Here is a 25,668-nt window from a genome sequence, read left to right as displayed (position 1 = left end):
ATATTTAATACTGGGTCCAATTCATTGTCTATTTTTAGTGTCTGATTTAGATTAAACTGGTGGAAAGTTTCTATAGTTTGTCTGTCCAACTGCGTGTCATAATGTGGGCAATAGAAACCCCTCATCCATTTGGTCTTGCGTGGATAGTCACGCCAAATTCTTCTAAATGGTTATCCATATCTCCATGGAGACTTTGAAGTTTTCTGAGGCTTGATAAAATTAGCACAATGTCATGCACAAAAATGAGCAACTGGAGCCCCTCACCATCCTCTTCATTTGGCAAACATCTTTGGTGAATGTATGTTTCCTGTTTTTATGCCTTGACTGATGTTTATGATCAGAAGGCCTTTGAAGAGGGTTATTTGTTTTTATATCTTTGAAGGATTTAATGACTTTAATACATATGTAACAAGGAATTGGCAAATGAGAGCTCAGCTCTTATAAGCATGTGGAAAATGTTCAACCGTAGGATTTTCAGAACATGTGTCGGTATTTTGTGATTTACCATGTGATGAGGAAGGATGTTATGACTGGCATCTGAGCTAGAACTAAGTCGGCATATAAAAGTTTCTAATCATTTGCCTTATTTTGTTGTTCCTTGGCCATGTTCAAATGAGAAGCAAAGGAGTGCTGTAAGCTTCTAGATGGGAAGAGAGTACTAGGGCAGGGGGCCTACACTCCCCACCTAAGTTGACATGAAGCCATGAGCAAACAGACTTAATATTGCTTCCTTTCCTCTTGTGTCTATTTTTTCCTGACAGAACAGAAGGAGTATTTGAGATGAAACAGATTAGGCTAAATTTTTTTGAGCTTTGAAAGGTTGGGAGGGAACCAGGAGTCAGTGAATTGGATCCTTGCCAAAGGTGTGAGCAGCTGAGCCTGGGGAAGAGTGAAGCCCTCAATAATCTGTCTGACCCAGCCAACAGTAGATGGCTTCTGTGAGCAAGAAAGAAGTTTTGTCCATTAGGAAGTAAATGTAGTGGGATGAATTCTTTGTAGCAACCACTTTAAATATGATTTAGTTCCACAGACCAAGGTGGTCGAGGGTGGAATAATATCTACCCCTCCCCCACCCACTATCTGTGTGTTTTTACTTATGTTTTTGCTATATCTTCACAGTAAATCTATACCTGTTCAAGATGCTAATTGATGTTTAATTGGTGTTAATTGGCTACATGGGGGCACTAATCAAAGAGTACGGATAAAACTATATAATAATTGACATAACTGTAATTGGCAATTCATATTAGTAGAAACACACCACAATTGGAAAACATAAGTAGATGGCATTAGAAAGATACCCCTAACTCCTTCCTCAGAGGTATTACTAAGAGACTATGATATGTAGTCAATCCTGTGGGGTACCTGACTTATCAATGCAAGTGAGAGTTTATAAGGACTTCTGGAATTTACAAGGGCTACATATAGATAGGAGACACCTTGTTGAAAGACATCATTTAGGGGTAGCTATGTGGCAAAGTGATAAAGCACTGGCCCTGGATTCAGAAGGACCTGAGTTCAAGTCCAGCCTCAGACACTTGACACTTACTAGCTGTGTTACCGTGGGCAAGTCACTTAACCCCCATTGCCCCACCCCAAAAAAGACATCCTTTAAGGGAACATTTTACTCTATCAAATAAAATACGTTTTCTAAAACCAACAAATAATAAATGCAGTGGAACCTTGTATTCTCTGCCTTTCAGTCAGTTGGGAGATGATAATGATATGGTCCACTGTAGAATACTGCTTGTGAAGGCTTGTCTATTCCCACCTAATGCTTTCATCAAGTATACCTTTGACTTACATAGAGGGGATTGTGTATAGATTGGAAAGTAGTTCAATAGGTTGGTAGTCAATGATGGTTTTCATCATCTTTTTAAAGTATTAATAAGTTCTGAGACACTTTCCCCATGTGTTTAGCTTCCTTTCTTCAAATACCTTGCATATTAGTCCTTTAATCCCCTTAAAATTGTATCAGTTTGGGGGCAGCTAGGTGGTACAGTGGATAGAGCACCTGTCCTGGATTCAGGAGGACCTGAGTTCAAATCCAGCCTCATACACTTAACACTTACTAGCTGTGTGACCCTGGGCAAGTCACTTAACCCCAACTGCCTCACACACACACACACACACACACACACACACACACACACACACACAAAACAAAAACAAACAAAATTTATATCAGTTTCAGCATGTATCTGTTCTATATGCATTTGGTTCATCTTAGCTGCTTTCCTCATCTTTGTTCTCTTTAGTTACATTTCTACTTCCCCTATGAGTTCTTCCAAGATGGTGATGTTAGAGTTGAAGTGTGGTGGCTCTAGTGTCCTTTGTGGTAAAAAATAATTTGCTATAAATATCTTTGCAGATTGTTTCCTTTTTTCCTGTTTTCATTGCTCTTCTATTTTTTTTCATTAAAAATCATTGGAATAACTTTGCTTAATTAGACCTTACCAAACTTTCTTTAAACTCATTTAACTTTCCATTCTCTTCCTCTGCTTTATACAATGATACTTCTCATAATTATCCATCATCCTTAGTAGGATTTTACAAATGAGTTTATGTGCTACACCAGCATTGCTGTTGGCTGCCATCTCTCTTTGACAAGTGAGTTAAAGGTTTACTGATTAAGGTGCTTTCTGAAAACTTGCTTTCTTTGTTATATTTATATTGGTTATCTTGCATAAAATCATTATAATTGGTTTCAATGTTGTTTCTGCTGTTCAATACTCATTTTTATTGCTTGCTTGACCAAGTATGCTCATTATAACCTTGTTATAAGAAGTTTTGCTACAAGCTCCAGTATACTCAATTTCTTTTTTAAAGATTTAATATTTTTTATATCTTTCTTTTTTGCTTTGAAATATACACCTCTGCTCTCTCCTTGTAACAAAAAAGGAAGAGAAAAAACTTGATAAAACCAACCAATATGTTATCCAAGTCTGGCAGTAGCTTAATCAGTTACAAGTCTGGACTACTTGTCCTATACTGTATAAGGCTCTGTAGTGTAGACTCACAACTTTCTCAAGTCTAAGCACAATTCGGGATGTTGGTTTTACCTAAGAATTCTTTTGCAATTTGAGGCTGACTTCTCAGAGATGGTCTCTCAAACTCTGAAACATCACTACCAGTTGTAATTGACTTACTACTACTGCTTTGGGACCCCAAACAAGAATTTAATGTTAAACGAAGGCTTCCCTTCCTTCCCTGCCCACAGCATTTCACTTACTAGTTAGTCAGATTGATTGAGTTGAAGCATAATGAACAGCTTCTTTGGTTAATTGGATACGAATGGACTACAAGGGACAACATGCAGAAGTACTGCTCCAGATGTCAAATTTGCATGATTTAAAATAGCCAAACTCGCCTTGATGAAATGCTGCCATTTTTGGTGCCTGTGTGCCAGTGACAGCTGCTTTTGACTTATGGTAATTCTTTTATCTCAGCATGAGTGTGAGAAGTGGGAGAATGGCATAGAAATGGGATTTAGATGGGCAGGAAAGAAAAAAAAATGCTGGAACTAACTTCCAGGAGTATCTTGTGTCCTAGAATCTTGACCCCAAAGAAATGTCTCTAGTAAAGTGAAGTCATCTCTTTTGTGCTCATCAGTCTCTGGGGGTTTCCATGTTGAACATCATGGCTTGTTGGGCTAATGGTAGTGACAGGCCATCTTTGGCATATCACTAGTGTCTTCTAAAGGAGAAAATATGTTGCCTTGAAACTTGCTGCTCCGCAAGCAAAGTAGAACAGATTTACCTTAAATGAATTTCCAGAATTTTATAATTCTGTTTGAAGATATGGTTCATGTATATTTTCATTTTTAATATATCTATCTATCCATCCACCCATCCATCTAGCCATCCATCCACCCATCTATCTGTTCACATGTTTGTCTGTTCACCTGTCTATCCATCCAACCAACCATCTAGTCGCCCATCTACCTATCTGTCTATCCACCTGTCTGTCTGTCCATCTGTCTATCTTTAGTGGTGGGGAGATGTCAAAATTTTACACACTTAAAAGAGAAAATAGATTTTGGTTGTCTTTTCCAATTATTGCTTTACTACAGAAAAATGTTGACTGGCAGCTGGTGAATGTAAAGTTCTGACATTTCCTCTGAATAGTTGATGACTTTATGGCTGACACTTTGATACCTGGGAGTGACGACTTTATGACTATTGTAGTATCACTAATTCTTAGGTGTTAGTGACAACATCTGTTGTCAAAACAAGCTATTGTAAACGACACTCCTGGTAATTAAACAGAGTTGGAAGTGAAGCTTAGTTGATTGGTTTGAAACCTAATTTGATCTTATTTAAGACTATTTACATAATGCTCTCTCTCTGTGTTAATCTTTAAGACTCTGGCTTCCCACCCTTTATTACCATTGGCTTCATTCCCCATTACTAACCAACTGGTGATAGTATCAGTTTGTCAAGGTGGGTCTTCAGAGGTTCAAATGCTGGCCAAAAAAATGACATAATGTCATATCAAGCAAAAATATTACATTTTCTATTTTATGATAGTGACTTTCCAATTACATGAGTCAAAAGTCATAAATCGAATGACTTGGACCCCTTCGTGCTTGGGAAACTGGTTTTATGACATGGGAGAGGATTGAAGGTGTTCAACTTTTCTTTTCCTCTGAAACTTTTGTGAGAACCAAGCAAACCCCCTTGCTTGCAGAGCACCAAGGTTAAGACAACATACTTTCTCTGTTATCGTCTTAGGATGTTCTGGCAACCTTTGACTATGCCTACTCACAAACTCCCTCACTATTCAACAATTTTTTTATTACACACCTACTATGTAATATGATAGACAGTTGGGATACAAGTATAAAAGTGAGAGAAACCCTGCCCTAAAGGAGTTTACATTCTATTGTAGCATAGACCCATGTCTCTAGGCTTACCATTAGTAACATCAGAATTTTAGAATTGAAAGTTCTCTTAAAGATCATTCAGTCTCTTTATAAATGAATGAAAAGTTAAATGACTTGTCCAAGGTCACTCTGCTAAGACTAACATTGAAGACTTCCAATTCAACAGTTAATGGTCTTTTCTCTGTGTTGTGACACTTTTCAAGATTGACAGTGGGTAATCATTAGAACCCCTCACTGTCCTCCTACAGTACCAGGGGGAGAAAAATAGATTGGCATGTATCCCAGGATATGAATCTTTTCTCAAACAGATTCCCAGCTGTATGAGAGGTATTTCTGGCTGTTTGGGGACCAAATACCTGGGCAATGAATTGATGATGAGTTAGAGTATAAGACCTGAGTCAATGCTATTCTTCTATTATTATATTATTTAAACATTGGAATACCTACTATGTCTGAGGCACTTTCTCCACCCTATACAAGAATGTTTTTTGGCTACTGACTGCTGTCTAGCCCACTTGATATTCAAGGACCACCATAACCTGACCGAATTCTACCTATAAATTCCCTTGGAATAAGCACAGTTCATTAAGTCACAGGCTGTAGAATTTTCCTAAAAATGTGAGGGGGTGAAGCCAGGCCAGCAGATAGTGGTGATTCTTATTCAGGAATGTAACTAAGGTTTAAGGAATTTGAAAATGGGTGAAGCAGCTGCTGGTAATTGGAGCATCTGGGTGGATTCTTGGTCAAGGAAGTCAAATGTCGAGGTCAAGATTAAGTGTTGAGTCAGGAGAAAGGACAGTCAGTCCAGGGCAGAAGGTGGTGGAGCTGAGCTCCTTGCCAAAGTAAGTGGTATAATTAAGAGAACAAGAAGAGGCTTGGTCAAGAAAAAAACAGACAAAGGATTGATGAGGTCAGAAGCAACAGGGGGGTGAATTATCTTGACCATGTATTCCTACCATGAAAAGTTGGTCCTTTAACAGGTAGCCCAGGGCCCTCCAAGAAGCCCTTCCTCTGCTGAGTAGGTCCATCTTAAGGAAGCTCAGAAATGTTTTAAGGTGGGTAGGCCTACATTCTAGGTGAAGGTGGCAGGGATGACTGGCTCTGCCTAAAATGGTAAGGGATATAGCTGAATAGATAAGGGTTTTGACAGGAAGAGAAAAAGGGATGACTTAGGCCGAAGAAAGAAGTAAAGGACTTTGCTCCTTTAGAGACTTAGAGCAAACCAAAAGCAATAACTTGGCCTCCAGTTAGAATGTTGAAATGGAATGTGTATAAAGAACTCTAACCCCAATGAAAGGGCCTGTGATCTAAGAAGGAAAGTGAGAACAGATTACCTTGACTGGGCTGTTTTATTTTCTAAATCTGGATCAAGCTAACTGAATAATGTGAAACTGGCAATGATTTACCTTTACTGTATGTTGTTTCCATCCTGTAGTTTTCCTCACACTGTATGCAAGTTTTGTTGTACTTTTGAACTGACTTTGTTGGAATGAAGTGGACAAGATTAGGGAAAGGGGTAGCTATTGCTAGAGAAAGTAACAGAATGTCAAAGCCCAGGACTGGAGGAAGGAAGAAAGGAAGGAAGGAAGGAAGGAAGGAAGGAATAATTTCTACCATGTGCCTAAGCACTTAACAAACATTATCTTATTTGATTCTCACAACAACCTTTCTGAGGGATATAATTATTGCCATTTGGATAAGCTCAAATCCTTGTCAATAAGATCAAGGTTGAAGCAAGGATACCCATTATCACCCCTTATTATGTACTAGAAATGTTAGCCAGAGCTGTAAGAGAAGAAAAAGAAAGTGAAGGGGTTAGGTTAGGCAATGGGAAACAAAACTATCACTTTGCAAATGATATTATGGTATACTTAGAGAATCAACTAAAAGCTAGTTGAAATAATTAACAACTTAAGCAAAGTTGGAGAGTATAAAATAAATCACTAGCATTTCTAGATATTACCAACAAAGACCAGCAACAAGATATAGAAAGATAAATTCCTTTTAAAATAACCATAGAGGGACTTCCAGTGCCAAGATGGTGGAATGAGGAAGGAACCCATGGAAGCTCTCCCAAATTTCCCTCTAAACCAATATAAAACTGCCTATGAATCATTCCAAGAACAGGTAAGCAGCTTACCATCATGGCAGGAGAGATCTGCCTTACCTGGGTGGGAGGGAAGTGAGGTCCATGAGCAGCATGAGGACCATGATTTGCCATCGACCAAGAGCATTTGCCATTGTCCAAGAGCAGCAGCAGCTGCTTCCAGCCTCCCAGTAGGGAGCCTGAAGCAGGGCTCTGCACCAGGGGCAATCCACCAGTGGAGCCCTGCCATTCTGCAAACCAGCAGCCCCCTAGACAAGTGAGCAGTCTGGGAAACATAGCCACCCACCCTCAGCACAGACCACCAGGGAGGCCTTGACCCCACTGCTGACTTTGCTGAAGCCCCACCAAAGTGTTGGCCAACAGCAAGATCTAGCCCCTAGAATCTACATAGCAAATCAGCAGCAAGGGGCTCCAAATCTCAGGCCACAAAATTACTCCTTCACGACCTGCTAGTAGAGTGATTATGCTACCATAGCAACCCAGCAGCAGGGCCTCCAAAGCTTGGGCAAATTTGCAACAAAATTACTCCTCCAGGGCCTAACAGAGAAGCCTTGTTAACAGAGCAACCCAGTATCAGGGCACCACACCTGGGGCTGACCAACAACAAGATCCCTCCTCCCAGGGCCAGCCACCAGGAAGACTCTGTTAACTTTAGCAATGCAGCAGCAGGGCACCACCCTTGGAGAAGGCCAGCCCACACCCACAGGAGGCCAAAGGGGAGGACAACCCCCCTCTCCGCCCCCACCAATACCAGTCAGAAGGGAAGCTTCCTCTACAGAGAAAGCAAGTAGCTAATCCTTGAAGCCCAGCGAAAGCTACCAGTAAGACCCAGAGCATAAACACAAAAACTTGGGACAGTGTGGGAATAGAGCCCACCCCTCTCTTAATACCAAGTCACAAAATGGGACATAAAATGAGCAAAAACACACAAAAAGCTTGACTATAGAAAGTTACTATGGTGAAAGGGAAGATCAAGGCATAAACGTAGAGGATAGTAGTAACAAAATGGCTACAGGTAAAGCCTCAAAGAAAAATGTAAAATGGTCTCAGTCCCAAAAATAAATTCCTAGAGGAGTTTAAAAAGGACATTAAAAAGCAAATTTCACCTCCAAATACAAGACTCAAAGGAAACATAAAAAGATAAAAAAGAAACAAGAAAGAAAAAATGTAAGAAATTCAATAAGGTTAAAATGTTTATATTTCTATATGACAAGATAATATTTTAAGTCTTAACTTTATTATAAGAGTGATTAGGAGAATATGTAGACAGAAGATGTGGTTATGAGGTGACATTGATAGGACAATAATATTTGTAAGTCAACTTTATTATAAGAGTAATTAGAGAGGGCAGCTAGGTGGCACCGTGGATAAAGCACCAGCCCTGGATTCAGGAGGACCTGAGTTCAAATCTGACCTTACACACTTGACACTTACTAGTTGTATGACCCTGGGAAAGTCACTTAACCCTCATTGGCCCACCAAAAAACCAAAATAAACACCAAAACAAACAAACAAAAAGAGTAATTAAAAGGAGTATATAGAGACAGAGGGTATGGTTATAAGGTGACATTGATGGTATGACACCCCAAAAAGCAAAATAAAGTGGTAAGAAAATTCATGGAAGAAGAAGGAGGGGGAAATTGAATGGGGTAAATTGTTCCACAAAAAGGGGCATGAAAGAGCTATTACAATGAAGAGAATGACTGGGGTGGGGGTGGGGGTGACAGACAAAGATTAAACCCCACTCTGATCAAAGTTGGCTCAAAGAGGGAATAACGTACACACTCAGTTGGATATAGAAATATATATATATATGTCTTACCCTATAAGGATGTAAAAAAAGATAGGAATAATAGAAGGGGGACAGGGGACTAATACAAAGGAGGGGATATTGGGGAAGGTGGTGATCAAACGTAAAACACTTGTGAGGAGGGAAAGGGTGGAGGGATAAACAGGCAAAAATAGTATGGAGGGAAATAAACAGTTATCATAACTATAAATGTGAATGGGATGAACTCACCCATTAAACAGAAGCAGATAATAGAATGGATTAAAAACCCAAATCCTACAATATCTTGTTTACAAAAAATACATTTGAAGCAGAAAGATACACACAGGGTACATGTAAGGGGCTGAAACGGAATCTATTATGCTTCAGCTGAAGCAAAGAAGGCAGGGGTAGCAATCATGATTTCAGACAAAGCAAAAGCAAAAATAGATCTAGTTAAAAGAGATAAAGAAGGAACCTATATCTTTTTTTTTTTTTTTTTTTTTTTTTTTTTTTTTTAGTGAGGCAATTGGGGTTAAGTGACTTGCCCAGGGTCACACAGCTAGTAAGTGTTAAGTGTCTGAGGTCAGATTTGAACTCAGGTACTCCTGACTTCAGGGCCGGTGCTCTATCCACTGCGCCACCTAGCTGCCCAAGGAAACTATATCTTGCTGAAAGGTACCATAGACAATGAAGTCATAGCAATACTTAACATATGTACCAAATGGTATAGCATCTAAATTTTTGAAGAAGTTGAATGAGTTATAAGGAGGAAATAGATAATAAAACTATCCTTGTGGGGAACTGGATAAATCTAACCAAAAAATAAACAAGAGAGAAGTTAAGAAAATGAGTAAAATTCTTGAAAAGTTAGATATTATAGATCTCTGGAGAAAATTGAATGGGAATAGAAAGGAACATACCTTCTCAGCAGTACACAAAAATTGACTATGTGTTAGGGCATAAAAACTTTATAACCAGATGGAAAAAAAGCAGAAATAGTAAACATCCTTTTTTTCAGATCATAATGCATTAAAAATTACATTCAATAATGGACAGTTGGAAGAGAGATTAAAAATCAATTGGAGGGGGCAGCTAGATAGCGCAGTGGTAAAGCACCGGCCCTGGATTCAGGAGTACCTGAGTTCAAATCCGGCCTCAGACACTTGACACTTACTAGCTGTGTGACCCTGGGCAAGTCACTTAACCCTCATTGCCCTGCAAAAAACAAAAAACAAAAACAAAAACAAAAATCAATTGGAAATTGAATAGATAAAAAGCAGATCAATAAATTGGGCATACAACTAAAAAAACTAGAAACTGAACAAATTAAAAATCCCCAATTAATCACCAAAATGGAAATCCTGAATATCAAAGGAGAGATTAATAAAATTGAAAGAAAACCATTGAATTAATAAATAAAACTAGAAGTTGATTTTATAAAAACAACCCCAAAATAGATAAACCATTGGTTAATTTGATCACAAAAAGGAAAGAAGAAATTACTATTATCAAAATTACTAGTATTCAAAACTGAAAGGGGGTGAACACCACCAATGATGAGGAAATTGAGACAATTGTTAAGAACTATTTTTGCCCAATTATATGCCAATAAATTTGACAATCTAAAAGAAATGGATGAATATCTACAAAAATATAAATTACCCAGATTAACAGAAGAAATAAAATGGGTTATTTAAACCCAATTTTAGAAAAAGAAATTGAACAACTCATTAATGATCTTCCTAAGAAAAAATCCCTAGGACAAGATGGATTCACAAGTGAATTCTACCAAACATTTAAAGAACAATTAATCCCAATACTATATAAATTATATGAGAAAATAAGTGTAGGAGTCCTACCAACTTCTTTTTATGAGACAACTATGGTGCTAATATTCAAACCAGGAAGAGCCAAAACAAAGAAAATTATAGACCAATCTCCCTAATGAATATTGATGTAAAAATTCTGAATAAAATGCTAGCAAAAAGATTACAGCAATATATCACAAGGATCATACACTATGCACAGGTGGGATTTATACCAGGAATGCAAGGCTGGTTCAATATTAGGAAAACTATCAGTATAATTTACCATATCAATAACAACACCAACAGAAATCATGTGATTATCTCTATGGAAGCAAGAAAAAGCCTTTGATAAAATATAGCGCCCATTCCTATTAAAAACACTAGAGAACATAGTAATAGAAAAAAAATAACTGTAAACAATATGATTATTCCCATTTTACAATTGAGGAAACTGAAGTGGACAATAATATAATGACTTGTTCAGGGTTACATAATTAGTCAGTGTCTGAGGCAGAATTTGACCTCAACTCTTCCTGTCCCAGCACTCTAATCTAGCTGGAGCAGAGAGATAGGCTTGATGATAGCAATGAAAAGATAATCTCATATTTACCTTGTGACAAGATAGGTGTAGGGCTGGACCAGGGGTAGGGGTGAAGCCGTACCTCTAGTCTGTGTGGGTGAATTGTCCCTTCTTAGACCTAAGATTATGTTATTCTCCTATGAAGGACCAGCCTTGTGGGTAAGGAAGACTCAGTTATGTATAAGTCTTGCTTCTGATACATCATGGGTAATCATGGAGAAGCCAATTAACCTCCTAGTGTTCCAAGCAATACTTTTGAATTGCAGAAGAGTCACTAATCTTCACTGTAAAGGGAGTTTTCACATCATGAGTTTCTACTGCCAGTAAAATCAGGGATCTGGACCCCCCCCCAAAGGGTGGGCATTGTCTTCATTCGTCTCATATCCTTGTTTGCACTTAGCACAATATTGGCCCTTAAAAGGCACTCAACAAATGCTCTCTGGTTGAGTGACTTAGTTATGTTCTTTCTTTATTTCCTCAGGTGAAAACACCAAGAATTCTGTCCGAGGAACAGCTGAAGACCCTTCTAGAGGAATGCGTATTGGAACAAAGATCAGAAAAAGAGAGCAGAGATGCTGATGGAATACAGCCTGAATCCATCCAGCCTTCCAGATCCTTCATCTCTCAGTTGCTAAATATGTCACCAGCTCTCAGCTGTCCTCAGGTTGAGAATGAAAATACCCTTGAAAACAGAGATTGTGAAATGCCTGGCTATTATCTTACCAAAGCATTGGGTGGCCAACATCCCATAGCAGAATTTTTGGTAACTGAGACAAAGGAAGAGGAGAGCCCCAGGCCTTCAGGGGTTGTAGCTACTAGTGAAGTAGGTTACTTTATGTCGAAAACCCTGGGCATTGGAAGGCTGAAGAGGCCTTCTTTCTTGGATGATCCTTTATACTGTATCAGCGTGGACAGTAGCCCATCACCTGAAGATGAGCATCTGAAACTGATTGATTGTCCCACTGAAAGTGCATCAAAGCCTGGTGAGTCTTAGAGAAGAGACAGGTGATGGTTACAACTAAGTGGATTCACCGAAAGGGTTCACTCTAATCCAAAGGTGAAATAAGGAGCTACTTTTACAAATCCCTAAACTTTACCAAAGTTCTTCAGTATTTCCATGATTTACCATCTACCTCCATGGATATAGGGAGCATCCTTTCATATATGGATTGGAATAGGTGGCCTCTGATTTCCTTTCTAATTTTTACACTCTGATTCAACCCATCCATTCCTTCTCACCCTTTAAGAATCTTGTGCAGATTCTCCTGCATGGCCTTAACAGGGAAAATACCCAATGTCCTTTCTGGATGCATCCCTTTAGGTCTTTTACATTTTATCAGTACCAGTGTAGCACTTGGATCAATCCTTCTGTTATCTCTCACTCTCAAGACATAACCAGCCTACCTCCTTTTCCTGTAATACATTTAATCAATCATCAAACATTTATTATGCCTCTACTATATGACAGAGACTGAGAAAACAAAGACAAAAGCAAAAATTGTCCCTGTCCTCAAGGATTTTACATCTTATAAAGGGAACAAACAGTTATAAGGTTTATCCATACAAAATGCAGATTTAGAAAAGTACTATAAAATGACCATACCATAGATACTAACTGTAAAATGATATCCACTGGGTTGCATTTTCATAGGTTAACTACTCATTTATGCAAAACTCTCCTTAACCCTAAAATGATCCACTCATATAATGTTAGAAAATGTGTAATGATCAAATGCCCTCTTTATTATATAGATACAGGCAGAAATAGATACTTTTGGTGTGAGTGAAGAGGAAAGTATCTGTTTGATTTAAAAGCATCCATGATTTTAATGATCACTTCTGGGATGTGCTGTTATAAGAGATTCTCTGGAGTCCCTAGCTCTGGCTCTAACTTCTCTTCAATCCTGAGCTCTGACTCCATCCTTCCACTTTCCTATAGGACATTTCCACTTAGATGTATGTCCTGCTTGCATCTCAGATCCACCACGTCTCAAACCAAACTCCTCCGCCCTTCCTCTAACCATGAGCCAGTTCCTCTTCCTTCTTTGTTTCTATGAATAGCACAACCAAAGTTGGAAACCTTGTAATCTTCTACTTAAAAGAAAGGATCTTAAAGATTGGCTAGTCTAACCCTCTTGTTTGACAGATGAAGAAACTGGTAATTATCACATGTTTTGGACTGGACCTGCAATTACCTTGGAACTCTCAATAAAGATGCTTCTTCTACCAACATAGATGGGTACCTTCTCTATACTATATATTAGTCTTGGAGAGTTGCCTTGGGCATTGAGCAGGTAAGTGACTTTGTCCTAGGTCACTCAGTCAGTTCGTGTCAGAGGCAGCACTGAGCCCAGGTCTTCCTGACTTGCCAGCTACTACGTGGCAAAACTGCCACTCACCTATCTCACATTACCTTTTTAATAGTTATTAGTGTGTTTGTCTTATCTCACCTACCAAGACTCATCTTCTTTAAGCTTCTTGAGGAGAGGAACTTTTTTTGCGGGGGGAGGCATTGAGGGTTAAGTGACTTGCCCAAGGTCACACAGCTAGTGTCAATTGTCTGAGGCCAGATTTGAACTCAGGTCCTCCTGAATCCAAGTCTGGTGCTTTATCCACTGTGCCACCTAGCTGCCCAGGGACCTTCTTATTTAGCTCTGTATTCTGCCCCACTGCCTATAGCTAAAGTGAATAATTTTGGTGTTGTTCAGTCATGTCCATGTCTGTGTCTGACTCTTTGTGACCCCATTTAGGGTTATCTTGGCAAAGATACTAGAGTGGTTTGCTATTTCTTTCTCCAGCTCATTTTATGGATGGGGATGAATTCAGGAAGATGAGTCTTCTTGATTCCCAGTGCTTTATTCGCTGTAACTTCCCAGTTGCCCATGAGTGAATAATAGTTAGTATTTACATAACATTTTAATATTTGCAAAGCACTTTACAAATATCACATCATTTGATCCTCACAGAAGCCCTAAGAGGTGGGTCCTACTTTTATTCCCATTTTACACGTGAGGAAACAAAGGTAGAGAGAGGTTTAAATGACTTGCTCAGTGCCACACAGCTTCTAAGTATTTGCAAATAAATTTGAACTCAGGTCTTTCTAACTTTAGGCCCAATAGGATTCTATTTACCACACAACCTAGATATCTCTTGAATAAATACAAGTCAATGCAAAGTTTTATAATAATGTTCCAGACATAAAACTTTCATTTATTCTCCATAATCTGGATGGAAATAGAAGTGTTGGTATTGATGAAGAATTTATATATAAAGTGCATACACTGACATTTTGCGCAAAAATGTGGACCTTTTCTATTTTTAATATAATTTGTAAGTTGTAAAGTCTTTTGTCATCTGCACAGAGATTGTATAGTCTGCATTTCAACTAGATGAGTAGAGGCTAAGTTTCCTTTTCTTCCTTCCTTGCTTCCTTGCTTCTTTGCTTCCTTGTTTCCTTGTTTCCTTCCTCCCTTCCCTCCTTTCATCCTGAAGTAGATTATGAAATAATTACTCCTAATGCTGCACTAAAATTATCTCAGATTTAGGCTTTTATAAAAACAAAACAAAACAAAACTGTCTGTAGACAGTTTGAACTCCCACATTGCAGAAATTGATCAAGCTTGCCAAACTGGACACGTGGATTTGTCACATGCCATGTCAGTGGCATCTAAGGTGTGTTGTTTAGATGTGCTTTATGTGAATTTAGTTACTTATAAATGTGTGTGTCTGCTGAAGTCCCACTGTGATGCCTAATTAAAGAATGGGGTTCTTAAAGGGTATGCCCCTAAAGTGAAAGTCTTGGCAGGTCTTACTAAATGAGAATAATTTCACATATGGGTCATAGGATCCTTTTAGAACTAAGAGGGACCTCAGAGATCCTATGATGCAGTCCCCTCATTGTCTAGATGAAGAAACTGGGAACCTGAGCCAAGACAGGGTGTGTGACTTGCCTGTGGTCACACAGGTAGTAAAAGGCAGAGCTGGTATTTTAACCCAAGTCAGCTGACTTCAAATCCATCTCTCATTCCATAGTACCATGCTGCCTTGTTAATGGATTTTACATCCGTCATCACAGAATCAACCTAATTTCAGAGAAGCTTATCTCTAAAAGGATATCCATTGGTTGAATTTTGAGGGGCATTGAGAAAATCACCCAAATCATTCAAGGCTAGGGTTCTTAATCTGGGGTCTATGTTTTATAGATGTCATGAGGTCTAGGGATTTGGATGGGGAAAATACATCTTTACTTTAATATAATTTGTTTCCTTTGTAATCTCATATATTTTTATTTTATCCATTTAAAGACATTATTCTGAGGAGAGATCTATAGACTTCACCAGACTGGCTAAGAGTGTTGGGGGGATGAGGGGTGGAGTCAATGACATTAAAATAAAGTTAAGAATCTTTGATCTAAGACATGGTGGGATAGCTTTTCATTGGTGGAGGGAATGCTCACATTGATGAAGTCATGGATTTTGGAAGTTTTGAAGTAAATAATTATATGAATTATACTGGTCTGTGTCCAGTAAGTAGAAGCTGACAGTGTGAGCCAGAGCTGGGTTCTGACAGTTGAATGATGATGAAAGAAGCTATTTACTTTTACTTGGTAGAGCATTCTTTTCAGAAAGTACTTCAGACCTCCTAAAGCCATAAATATTCCTAATGTGTAGTGATTATAATCGTCCCTGCTATGTGTGGGCAATGATGTAGTATAGATGTGGCTTATGTACAGACTACATTTAATTTTCAGGTTTATTCCACCATAAACACAGAATGAATAGTGCCTCTGTTATAACAGCCCTAATCCACAGCAAAGTAACTGAAATTGGTACTTTTTTCCTTTTTTTTTAAAAGAAAACAAGAGTTAGCAATGCCTCATGTCCTTTTTTATCATTGTTACAGCGTGATGTATTTGCTGATCATCTTTATTGAAAGTACCCAATTGTGAATCAGAAGCTTAATACAAAAATATGCTCTACATAAAAAAGGCTCACTGGGATTTTTGAGGGGGCCAAGCTCTCTCAAGACTATAATCCTAGGCCAGGCATGGGTAGCAATCCCTGATACTGGTTAGGCTGAGGTAGCAGATTACTTTAGCTCTTGAGTTCTTCAGTGTGCTGACTCATTGGGCTATCTGGGCTAAGTCTGGCACCTATATCGTGAGTTCCAGTAGCGAGGCAGGGGTTGGGGGTACTGTGTGTCAGGCTGCTCAAGGAGGGATGAACCAGCTGCTAATTCCATGTTAATGAGAAGCAGTGAGGTCTGGCTCATGAGTGACCATTATCCTTCCAGCCTCAGTGATAAAGGTAGGCCTAAGTAATTTATTTCACGACAACTCTATGAAATAGGTGGTGCATATATTATTAGCCTCATTTTACAGATGAAGAAATTGAGGCTTGAGGCTCTTCCATATGTGAGAATATTATTATCAGGAGCCCCCTACTGAGTGAGCATGAGACCACACTCAACCAATCAGCTTGAAGCAGTGTGTTGGTTTTGTCAGTTGGTGAGGGGTGGAGCACTGATCGCTCCTGGAGGATAGATAGGTTTTCCTATTTTTTCAGAGATACTTGTTCCCTCTTTGTTAACCTGTAATGTATTTCAATAAATGTTTAATACCTAAACTGTTAAACTGTTGTTCTAGTTAGCTTTCCCCATGCTGGGGACAGGTGACCACACACATTTAGTTTTACCTGTCACACATATTACTTGCTGTGTGTCCTAAAGGTTAGAGAGCTGACTTTGAAATAGAGAAGACCTGAGTTCAAGGTCTGTTTTACACAAGTACTGGCAATTTGACCCTGGGCAAGTCACTTAAGCTGGAAGTGCTCTAAACAAAGGTGTCAAGTGCATGCCCTGGGCTAGATTAAAATTTAACTGGGATAAATAGTTAACAAAATAAAGTTTTAAAATACAGTAGTATATAAATGATATTACTATGTGTTTTTCTAAGTGGTTAGTCAGAATCCTTACCTTTAGGCAAGGTTTAGTGGCCTGTGTTTCCTGTGGCCTGTGACACCACTGCTTTAGTCAGTTCTTTTTAATACTTTAAGTTACAAAGAAGGTGTGTTCATAGAGGGAGTTGCTTCACTTGGGAGTACCCTACACCCGTGAAGTCACAGATTTAGTCACTGTCCTTATTTCCCCAATTCCATGTTAACTTGTAAAGACAATGCATACATCAGAAGCACAACCAGACTCCTGTGCAGTGTTCATTTGCCCTGGTGACACCTCTGTCCTCACCTTGGTACTTACTGTTCCACATTCATAGAGCTTCACAGTCTGGGATGACTCACAACTCAATGAACTCTTCTTATGCTGAATGACATGGAGAGGAGGATTGGGATTTTTCCACAAATAAGGGTTTACTATGTGTGAATCCTTCCCCTGTTTCCTCTGAGATATTTTCGTCGATACCCCTTCACTGCTTCCTTTTATTTGATTCTGAGGCTTCTCAATGCTACAGTTAGTGTCTTTTTTTCCCCTCCTTTCTTGTCCTTATTCCAGGATTCTGTTTATAGCGTGATCCAAGTGGAGCTGTCATCTCATTGATTTTGAAGTTTCTTCTGATGATGCAGTTTAAACCCATTAATGCCCATCAGTCCTGAGAGACCATATCTCCCCATAAATTTCTCATAGGAAAATTCCCCATTATGCTAGGGGTCTTCTTCACTTTCTCCACTTATTTCAATGATTCCAGTGGAGCACTAAGGCTATTCACTAGTCCTCCTTCACTCTTGCTATATGTCCAACCCATCTTATCTTCCAATCATGAGTGAAATCTTACTTTTTTCCCCAAGAAGGACAGGGAGGTACCAATAGGCTATTTTAATACTTAATGTTTCTATGGATTCCTTTGAGTCTTAAATATCACATTCATTTTCTCTTGAAATAAAGGCTATCTCATACTCAATAACCATCTTGGATGTTGAATGCCTTTGCAGGATTAGGGACCTTGCCACCCACATTTGTGACACTCTAGACACAATAGTCTATATACCTGCTTATCTTGGAGATCTTTCTAGATTAATCTAGGTAAAGACAAGGAGCCAATGGAAAAGAATTGACGCTTTGGGCTCAAGTACCCAAAATGAGACCTGGTCTGTGTGAACCCATAGTTTGTGACTTGAGACCAAATATTTCGGAAGGAAGGAAGGAAGGAAGGAAGGAAGGAAGGAAGGAAGGAAGGAAGGAAGGAAGGAAGGAAGGAAGGAAGGAAGGAAGGAAGGAAGGAAGGAAGGAAGAAGGGAACAAAAAAGGGAAAGAAGAAAGAAGGGAGAAAAGAAAGAAGGAGGTAAGGAAGGAGGAAGGGAAAGAGGAGAGGAAGACATAAAAAAGGAAGGAGGTGGAGGAGTTGTGGTCAGGGGAATCCAAGATATAGCACCTTCATATCTTTTTTTCCCACCTTTCCCTGGTGCTTCTGTACCACATGTGACAATATCAGTGAAGAGGAAATGGGTCTCAAAAGTCCCACTGAGTGAATGGATTTTTCACAAATAGAAAAGAGAATTTAGGAATGTCAAAGACAGGGGTTTCCTTGCCCTTTACTTTTAGTAAGTTGGTATATTCCATCACATGAATACGATATATAAGATTTTACTGCACAAATTTATAAAAAACAGGTCTCTTGGGGTGGCTAGGTGGTGCAGTGAATAAAGCACCAGCCCTGGATTCAGGAATTCCTGAATTCAAATCCGGCCTCAGACACTTGACACTTACTAGTTGTGTGACTTTAGGCAAGTCACTTAACCCCCACTGCCCCGCAAAAACAAAACAAAACAAAAAAACAGGTCTCTTGGGAAGTGGCTAATATATTGATCCCTTTTTACAGCTTTAGTTGAAAGAGAGTCTGATAATTGTTCTCCCTTCTTACTCAAAGAGGACCAATGACATCATGAAATTGGGAGTGAGGGTATAGTGTGCTCATCTGTGGCCGTTCAGTCCAATATGAGCTTGGGAGACTCCACCACAGGTCGGGCACAAATAGACTGTTCAGACATTTGGGATGGAGAGGTCTCAAAATGTGCACATCACATGTTTCCTTTGAGCTTCTGAGATTCTGCTTTGCTCATAGAGCACAGCACCTTCTTTGCTCTATCTCCCATGTCTCACAATTGATTGTACCACTTCTTCTGACTTCTGTGTGAATCCTTGCCTGGTGTGAATTCTCTGTAAAATAGTCTTAGGCAAACATATGTTAGGCATTCCAGATACATGGCCAGCCCATCAGAGTTGCTCTCTCTGCAGTGGAAATGCTTGGCAGTTCAGATCGAGAATGGACCTCAGTGTCCATACCTCATCCTACCAGGTAATCTTCAGACTCTTCCTGAGACAGTCTAAGTAGAAGCAGGGACTGATAGACTGTCCAGGTTTCACAAGCATACAACAATGAGGTTGGCACAACCTCTCTGTAGACCTTGGTTTGATAGGCAGCCTAATACCTCTTCTCTCCCACACTTTCTTTCAGAGCCTCCCAGATGCTGAGCTAGCTCTGATAATGCATGCATCAGCCTCATGGTTGACTTCAGTGGATATCACTGCCTTTGTTGTGGCCATTTGATAGAATTAATTCTCTAAGATTCAAACAACTCTATGTGAATATTTTTGATTAATTTAGTCATTCTGCTATTAGAAGGGCCATATGATTTGAATTCCCTTGCTAAAACCTTTAAATGTGAAAATTGTTTTCTAGGCCATATGTAGGACCTGCAGTGAGTACATATTGGTATACATCGTTACCCCCTCCACCTGGAAAGTTTCAAAGGGAGCTTCTGTTGTTTGGAGAAAGCTATCAGCAGTACTGTGTAGACTAATTGCCTTTCAATGAGTGGGAGTGGGAGCATAAGAACAGTGAGTCTATTATCCATGACGTTTTCTACAGAGAAAAACTTTGGCTTGCTAATAGGGAAATCCTTAATACATCAGAGCTGAGTGGTTACCTTTGGTTAGATTTCTTTCTGTGTCGTGTCTCTTAAACACTATATGACTTGAGGACACTTGGGTATCATTTAGGGAAATTGCCTTCCTAAGGGCATCAGTGGGTTCTCCCATGCCTTTAATTACTTGAAACCCTATTTCCTTTCAGACATTATGAATCAGTTTCCCTCAGAGAATACTTGACTCAGGAAAAGATAAGCCCTACTATATTTTTATACACTTTAAAAGTGTTTATTCCCATTGGTTCTAAGATATTTAAGACCAGTAAATATATATGAGATAAATACCTGCAATAAGGATTCTATCAAATGCTATAATGACTGTATAAAACAAGTCGCAAACCTGAAAGGGCTATATAAACACCAGCTATTTTATTACTAGTTTTAAACGTCTCTTTTAATAATTTTACATCTAGGGAAAACTTTTTTTTGGTAGAGGTTGGCTTGACTGGCTGGCCACCTATTTTTCACACAATGCTTTCTCTAATAATGATAGTCAACATTTATGTAGTATTTTACTTAAGTTCGAACTTCACAACAATACTATTATATTGGCAGGGCAAACATTATCCTCCTCATTTTGCAGATGTAGAAACAGGATCAGAGAAGGTTAAGTGCGACCTATACAGTCACACCATGAGTAAGTGACAGAACTGGCATTCAGACTCATACTCTAGAACGTTGTTTAATGGTGTGAATTGAACAGTGATCTCTTTGAGTCTTTAAGTATATTTTAGAAGTATTCATCAGTTTGTGGGCAGTTAGAGGTACAGTGGAGTGCCACGCCTAGAATCATAAAAACTCATCTTCCTGAGTTCAAATTTGGCCTCAGGCACTTAGTAGCTGTGGGACCCTGGACAAGTCACTTAGCCCAGTTTGTCTCCATTTCCTCATCTGTAAAATGAACTGGAAGAGGAAATGGCAAACCACTTCAGTACCTGCCAAGAAAATCCCAAAACACTTAGTACAAAGAGTCAGGCATGACTAAAAACAACTGAACATCAACAATCCATCAATTTATAAGCCACTAATAATTTTAATTACATTTACAAATTAGGTACTTTGGTGTTGTGAAGGATTCGTGATTTCATCATTATTACACTGCTTCTATAAGCAGAGATTGTAATCCCTCCCTTAGGCCTTCTTAGCCTGGGCAGTTCCTGTCATTATTTTTCTGTAACTGAAATCTTTCCTTGAGAATCTACCCTATGCTCTGTAGGTCTTCCTTTTATTCTGAAGGGATACTTGTGTACCTCTCCTGGGATCTCATTCTTGCTACACAAATGACCCATCTTTTCCAGACATGCTGTGTGACCTCAATCATGTCTTCACCAGCTCTCTCCTTTTCAGCTTTGATCAATTCTCTTCTATCCAGAAGCTTCCACTACAGGCAATTTTCCACTCTCTTGCTTCCATCATGACTTCTTATGGAGCTTTCCCCTGGTTCTACCTGTCCCTCTGTATAAACTCCAAAATACCTTATATTTGACATCTAGGTTGTCGTTCCATTAGCTTCCTTTATTTAATTCTATGGTTTAATTCTGTGCCATTCACTAGACTTCCAAACCCATCCTCACTCCATTTTGCTAAGAAACCATTCATATTGTACTTCTTCAAGTTACACATCAAACAACTAATCACCCTTCCCTGGCCACCACTTTCGTTATGTGTTTTTTCTTCCCCTTTACGTTGTTAGGGCACAGATTATCTTGCTTTTTAAAATGCGTCCCCTAGTGTTTAGCTCAACACCTGGCCCGTACATAGTAGGTTCTTAATAAATGCCTCTTCATTCATTCAGCTTCTAATGGTCAAGGAGTTCCCCTTACAAATGAAATGGCTTATGGGGAGGGAGAAGAGAAAAAATTCCTCCCTTCTTTCCATAGAGCAATTCCCTCTCAGGGTCTCAGTTCTTTCTCTACTTCTTCCTTTTGATTTGGACTATTCTCAACTTCCCATGATGTGATTATTTTAAACCTCCAGGGTTATGTTAAATGTGTTTGTTCTGCCAGACGTATTGCTCCCTTTTTTTTTTTTTTTCAAGTGAGGCAATTGGGGTTAAGTGACTTGCCCAGGGTCACACAGCTAATAAGTGTTAAGTGTCTGAGGCCGGATTTGAACTCAGGTACTCCTGACTCCAGGGCTGGTGCTCTATCCACTGCGCCACCTAGCTGCCCCTATTGCTCCCTTTTTGACTCAATCAGAGCAGTCTTCATATGTTATAAAAGAATTGTGGAGAAACTCCTTAATACCACCTTTACAAAAGAAATGAAAAAGGGAATTTCTTCTTATCTACCCTGCCTTCCAATATAATTTGTAGTTCCTACCACATTTTCCAGAAACAACACGGGGTGAAGAAAATAAAAATAAAATGACCACCTCTGCTTTTTCTTTTTAGGAGCATAGTTAGCTCCTCAAATTCCAAGTTCCAAAGTCTCCTAAATTCCTTCTCTATCACCCATAACAGTGGAAATCTACATGATTATTTCTCTCCAGATTCCTAATCCCAAACTTAAGTCAGCAAGTCCTTGGGAGCCACCAAACAGCAAATATTTGTCAACTGCTGCTTAAAAGGGAGGCTCCTGAAACATCAAGCGGCTTTCTTTTGCTTGCTCTGGTTAGCTTTATAACACTTGGTACATTGTTATCCTCAGTAAACATTAAAGGAGAATGTTATTGGATTATTGAGCTAATTTTGTGAATTCACAGACCTACAGAATCACAGGATTTTAGGGTGTGAAGGGACCATTTCTTCCAACCCATACCTGAAAAGGAACCTCTATGGCAATACTCCTGAGAAGTGGCCTTTCAGCCTCTGCTCAAAGACTTCCAGTGAGGGGGAACCTATCGCCTCTTAAGATAGCCGGTCCCACTTTTAGTTAGCTCTGTTAGAAATTATTTCCATCTACTTCCTTGTGTGCAAAGAAGATGGGAAAAGCCCTAGGCTGGAAGTTTAGACCTCAGCATCTTCCTTGAACTAACCATGTAACCTTAAGTCCTTTCCCCTCTTTAGGCCAAAATTTCTCCATTTTTCAAAAAACAGGGTCAGACTGGATGATTTTTAAGATCCCTTCTCACGTTGAAATTCTGTAATTTTTTCACACTAACTTTCTTTTTTTTCCCCTCTGGATGTTCATACATATCTTCCCCAGGGCCTAATAATTCTGATCTTGTCTTCTTGTGCAGATGGATTAACTATAGAAGACAAGACAGAAGAGGAAGACAGAGACTCCTGAGGAACACAAGCTGTTAGGATGTACTTTAGACAATTAGTAAATCCAGTTAAAAGGCATGCTGCTCCCCCCTCCCCATATGATTGACTCACTAAATCATTTCATTCAGTGAAGGCCACCCTCAGTGATGAATGTATTGGTGTCATTTCATCTTCATTTGTTTGTGAAATTAATTAATTCACTCTTTTTGGCATTCATAATTTAAGTATGTGAACTTTCTCACAGATTATTTTTTCTAATTGTTAATTTTACACATACCACTGAGCTGAATGCAAGAACAAACATAAGTTTTCAACATCCTTTCCTTTCCTAGAGTTTGAAGTGTGGCCACCATTTTGTATATTTTAATTTTTAGTGGATTTCAACCACATTGCAATTGTTGTCAATTTTGCTGATTTTCATTGGGATTCTGCTTTTCCTCCACACCCTGGTAGACAACCTATACACTATTGTCTTTACAGTTTAAAGACATGGAAAAAAACAGAGAGAAAACATACAATGTGTTTTTTTTTTACATGTTGTACAACAGAGCAATCCCATCGTCACATTATCATGTCCTACCTCCTCACCAGAGTTATTTATATTAAATCGGAATTTGACTGTTGTTAGCTTTATTCACAGTCTTTCAGAAAGTTACAGAGTATTCATAATTCTTTTTCCTCTGGTGGGATTTTGAGAAGAGGGGGATACTACAGGGACAAGTCAATAATGCAGACTCACAACAAAATATCTTATATCAAAACAATCTAGGCTGAATTGGCTTTGAAAGCAGGAACCCATCCCATTTTTGATTCAGGAAATGAACAATCTGTCATGCCATTTTAATGAAATTCTGAGTAAGATCTATGAACATTATTGTTTCATGCTGGTAAATTTTTACATACTGACAATGGATAACATCAGTGATTGCTTGAGTCAATTTTACTTGGCTCCATTTCAATGAATTCCATGGCTGTTTTGTAAAGAAGTTGTTGACAGGCAAATTTCCCATTGGGGCCTATCTTCCATGGTTTACTCTTCATTGGTTTAAAACAAAAATACTTCATGTATTTAATGTATAGGCTCTACCAGATCAGGGTAATTATATTGATATCAAGAGGTCTTTAATACAGTGCCAGGAGATGTCACTGTCAAGAAATTCAGAGCTCGGTGTGACATATTATGACACATCATTTTGTGTTGTCTTAATAGATAATAGAATTGTCATAAGACACATTATTTTCTTTTTTTTTTTTTTTTTTTTTTTTTTTTTTTTTTTTTAGTGAGGCAATTGGGGTTAAGCGACTTGCCCAGGGTCACACAGCTAGTAAGTGTTAAGTGTCTGAGGCCGGATTTGAACTCAGGTACTCCTGACTCCAGGGTCGGTGCTCTATCCACTGCGCCACCTAGCTGCCCCAAGACACATTATTTTCAAAGCACTTGCTATCCCTTCAACTTTCTGGTCTAAGGTGCCTCTCCTTGGCTACCACTTTATTATGTAATGTGTTTTTTCCTTCTATTAGAATGTAAGCTCCCTGAGAGCAGACGTTATCTTCTCTTTTGAGTTTGTATCTCCAGCATCGGACACAGTACTTGGCACATAGTAAGCACTTATTCAGTGCTTTTTTTCTTTCATTCATTCATCTATATATCCATCTGTCCATTCATCCATTAATTCATTCATTCATTTTGCCATTATCAAAATTAATATGAATTAGGGTTAAAGATAAGGCCTGAGAAGAACTAGATTTATCTATTTGTGTTCTGATTATTCATTCTCACAGAAAAACTCAGCTTCATTAATATTTTCCTTTCCTTGCTGTCTCCCTCACCCCAAGTTTCTCTCTAACATTCTTTCCTGATTGAGATCTGTCTTCAGTAGTGGTCTCAGATGCAACTAAAAGTTTAAGAAAATAGAAGTATTTCCAGACTGGAGCCAAAACACTGGCATATCCTTAAAACACATTTGGTTTTGCAAATGAGTTTTTGCATACAGAGAGATCCTTTCTGTTACAGGAGTTCTAGAGAAGAAAGGTAAAACAAATTATTTTAAAATTCATCACCCATTAAAAACAAGAAGCAATGTGACAGAGCAGATAGTGGGCCTTGGAACCAGGAAAAATTAGCTTTAGGCCCTTACTCTGACACATACTAGCTGTGTGACCTTAGGTTAAGTCTCCCAGACTAGAGTTGTCTAGAGGGTATCTGCCAGCATTGAAAGATCCCCAACTGAGAATCCCTTACACTAAAGATATCATGTTCCAGTGCTGTGAAAAGTGCTAAAACCATTCTCTCTTATCGGTGAGCTAAGTGGAATTCTTTAGATTGTTGGGGAAGGTAATTTTGCATTGCACTTCAATGTGGACTCTATT

The 25,668-nt window shown here is 38.9% G+C and overlaps 1 protein-coding gene across 1 annotated transcript in view; it reads left to right on the top strand.

Moving 5' to 3' along the window:
* FSIP1 (fibrous sheath interacting protein 1) overlaps window positions 1-23,320 on the top strand; it is a 246,793-nt gene extending 223,473 nt beyond the window's left edge. Inside the window, exons 12-13 of the mRNA XM_043980546.1 lie at window positions 11,633-12,134; window positions 23,271-23,320. Of these exons, the coding sequence (XP_043836481.1) occupies window positions 11,633-12,134; window positions 23,271-23,320 (552 nt within the window). The remainder of the gene's footprint in view (window positions 1-11,632; window positions 12,135-23,270) is intronic.
* Window positions 23,321-25,668: the final 2,348 nt, after the last annotated feature.

This window comes from Dromiciops gliroides, chromosome 2 (genome assembly GCF_019393635.1).
Source record: "Dromiciops gliroides isolate mDroGli1 chromosome 2, mDroGli1.pri, whole genome shotgun sequence".
NCBI lineage: Eukaryota > Metazoa > Chordata > Mammalia > Microbiotheria > Microbiotheriidae > Dromiciops > Dromiciops gliroides.
The sequence above is the reverse complement of the archived record's forward strand: the minus strand, read 5'-3'. Positions and strand labels throughout refer to the sequence as shown.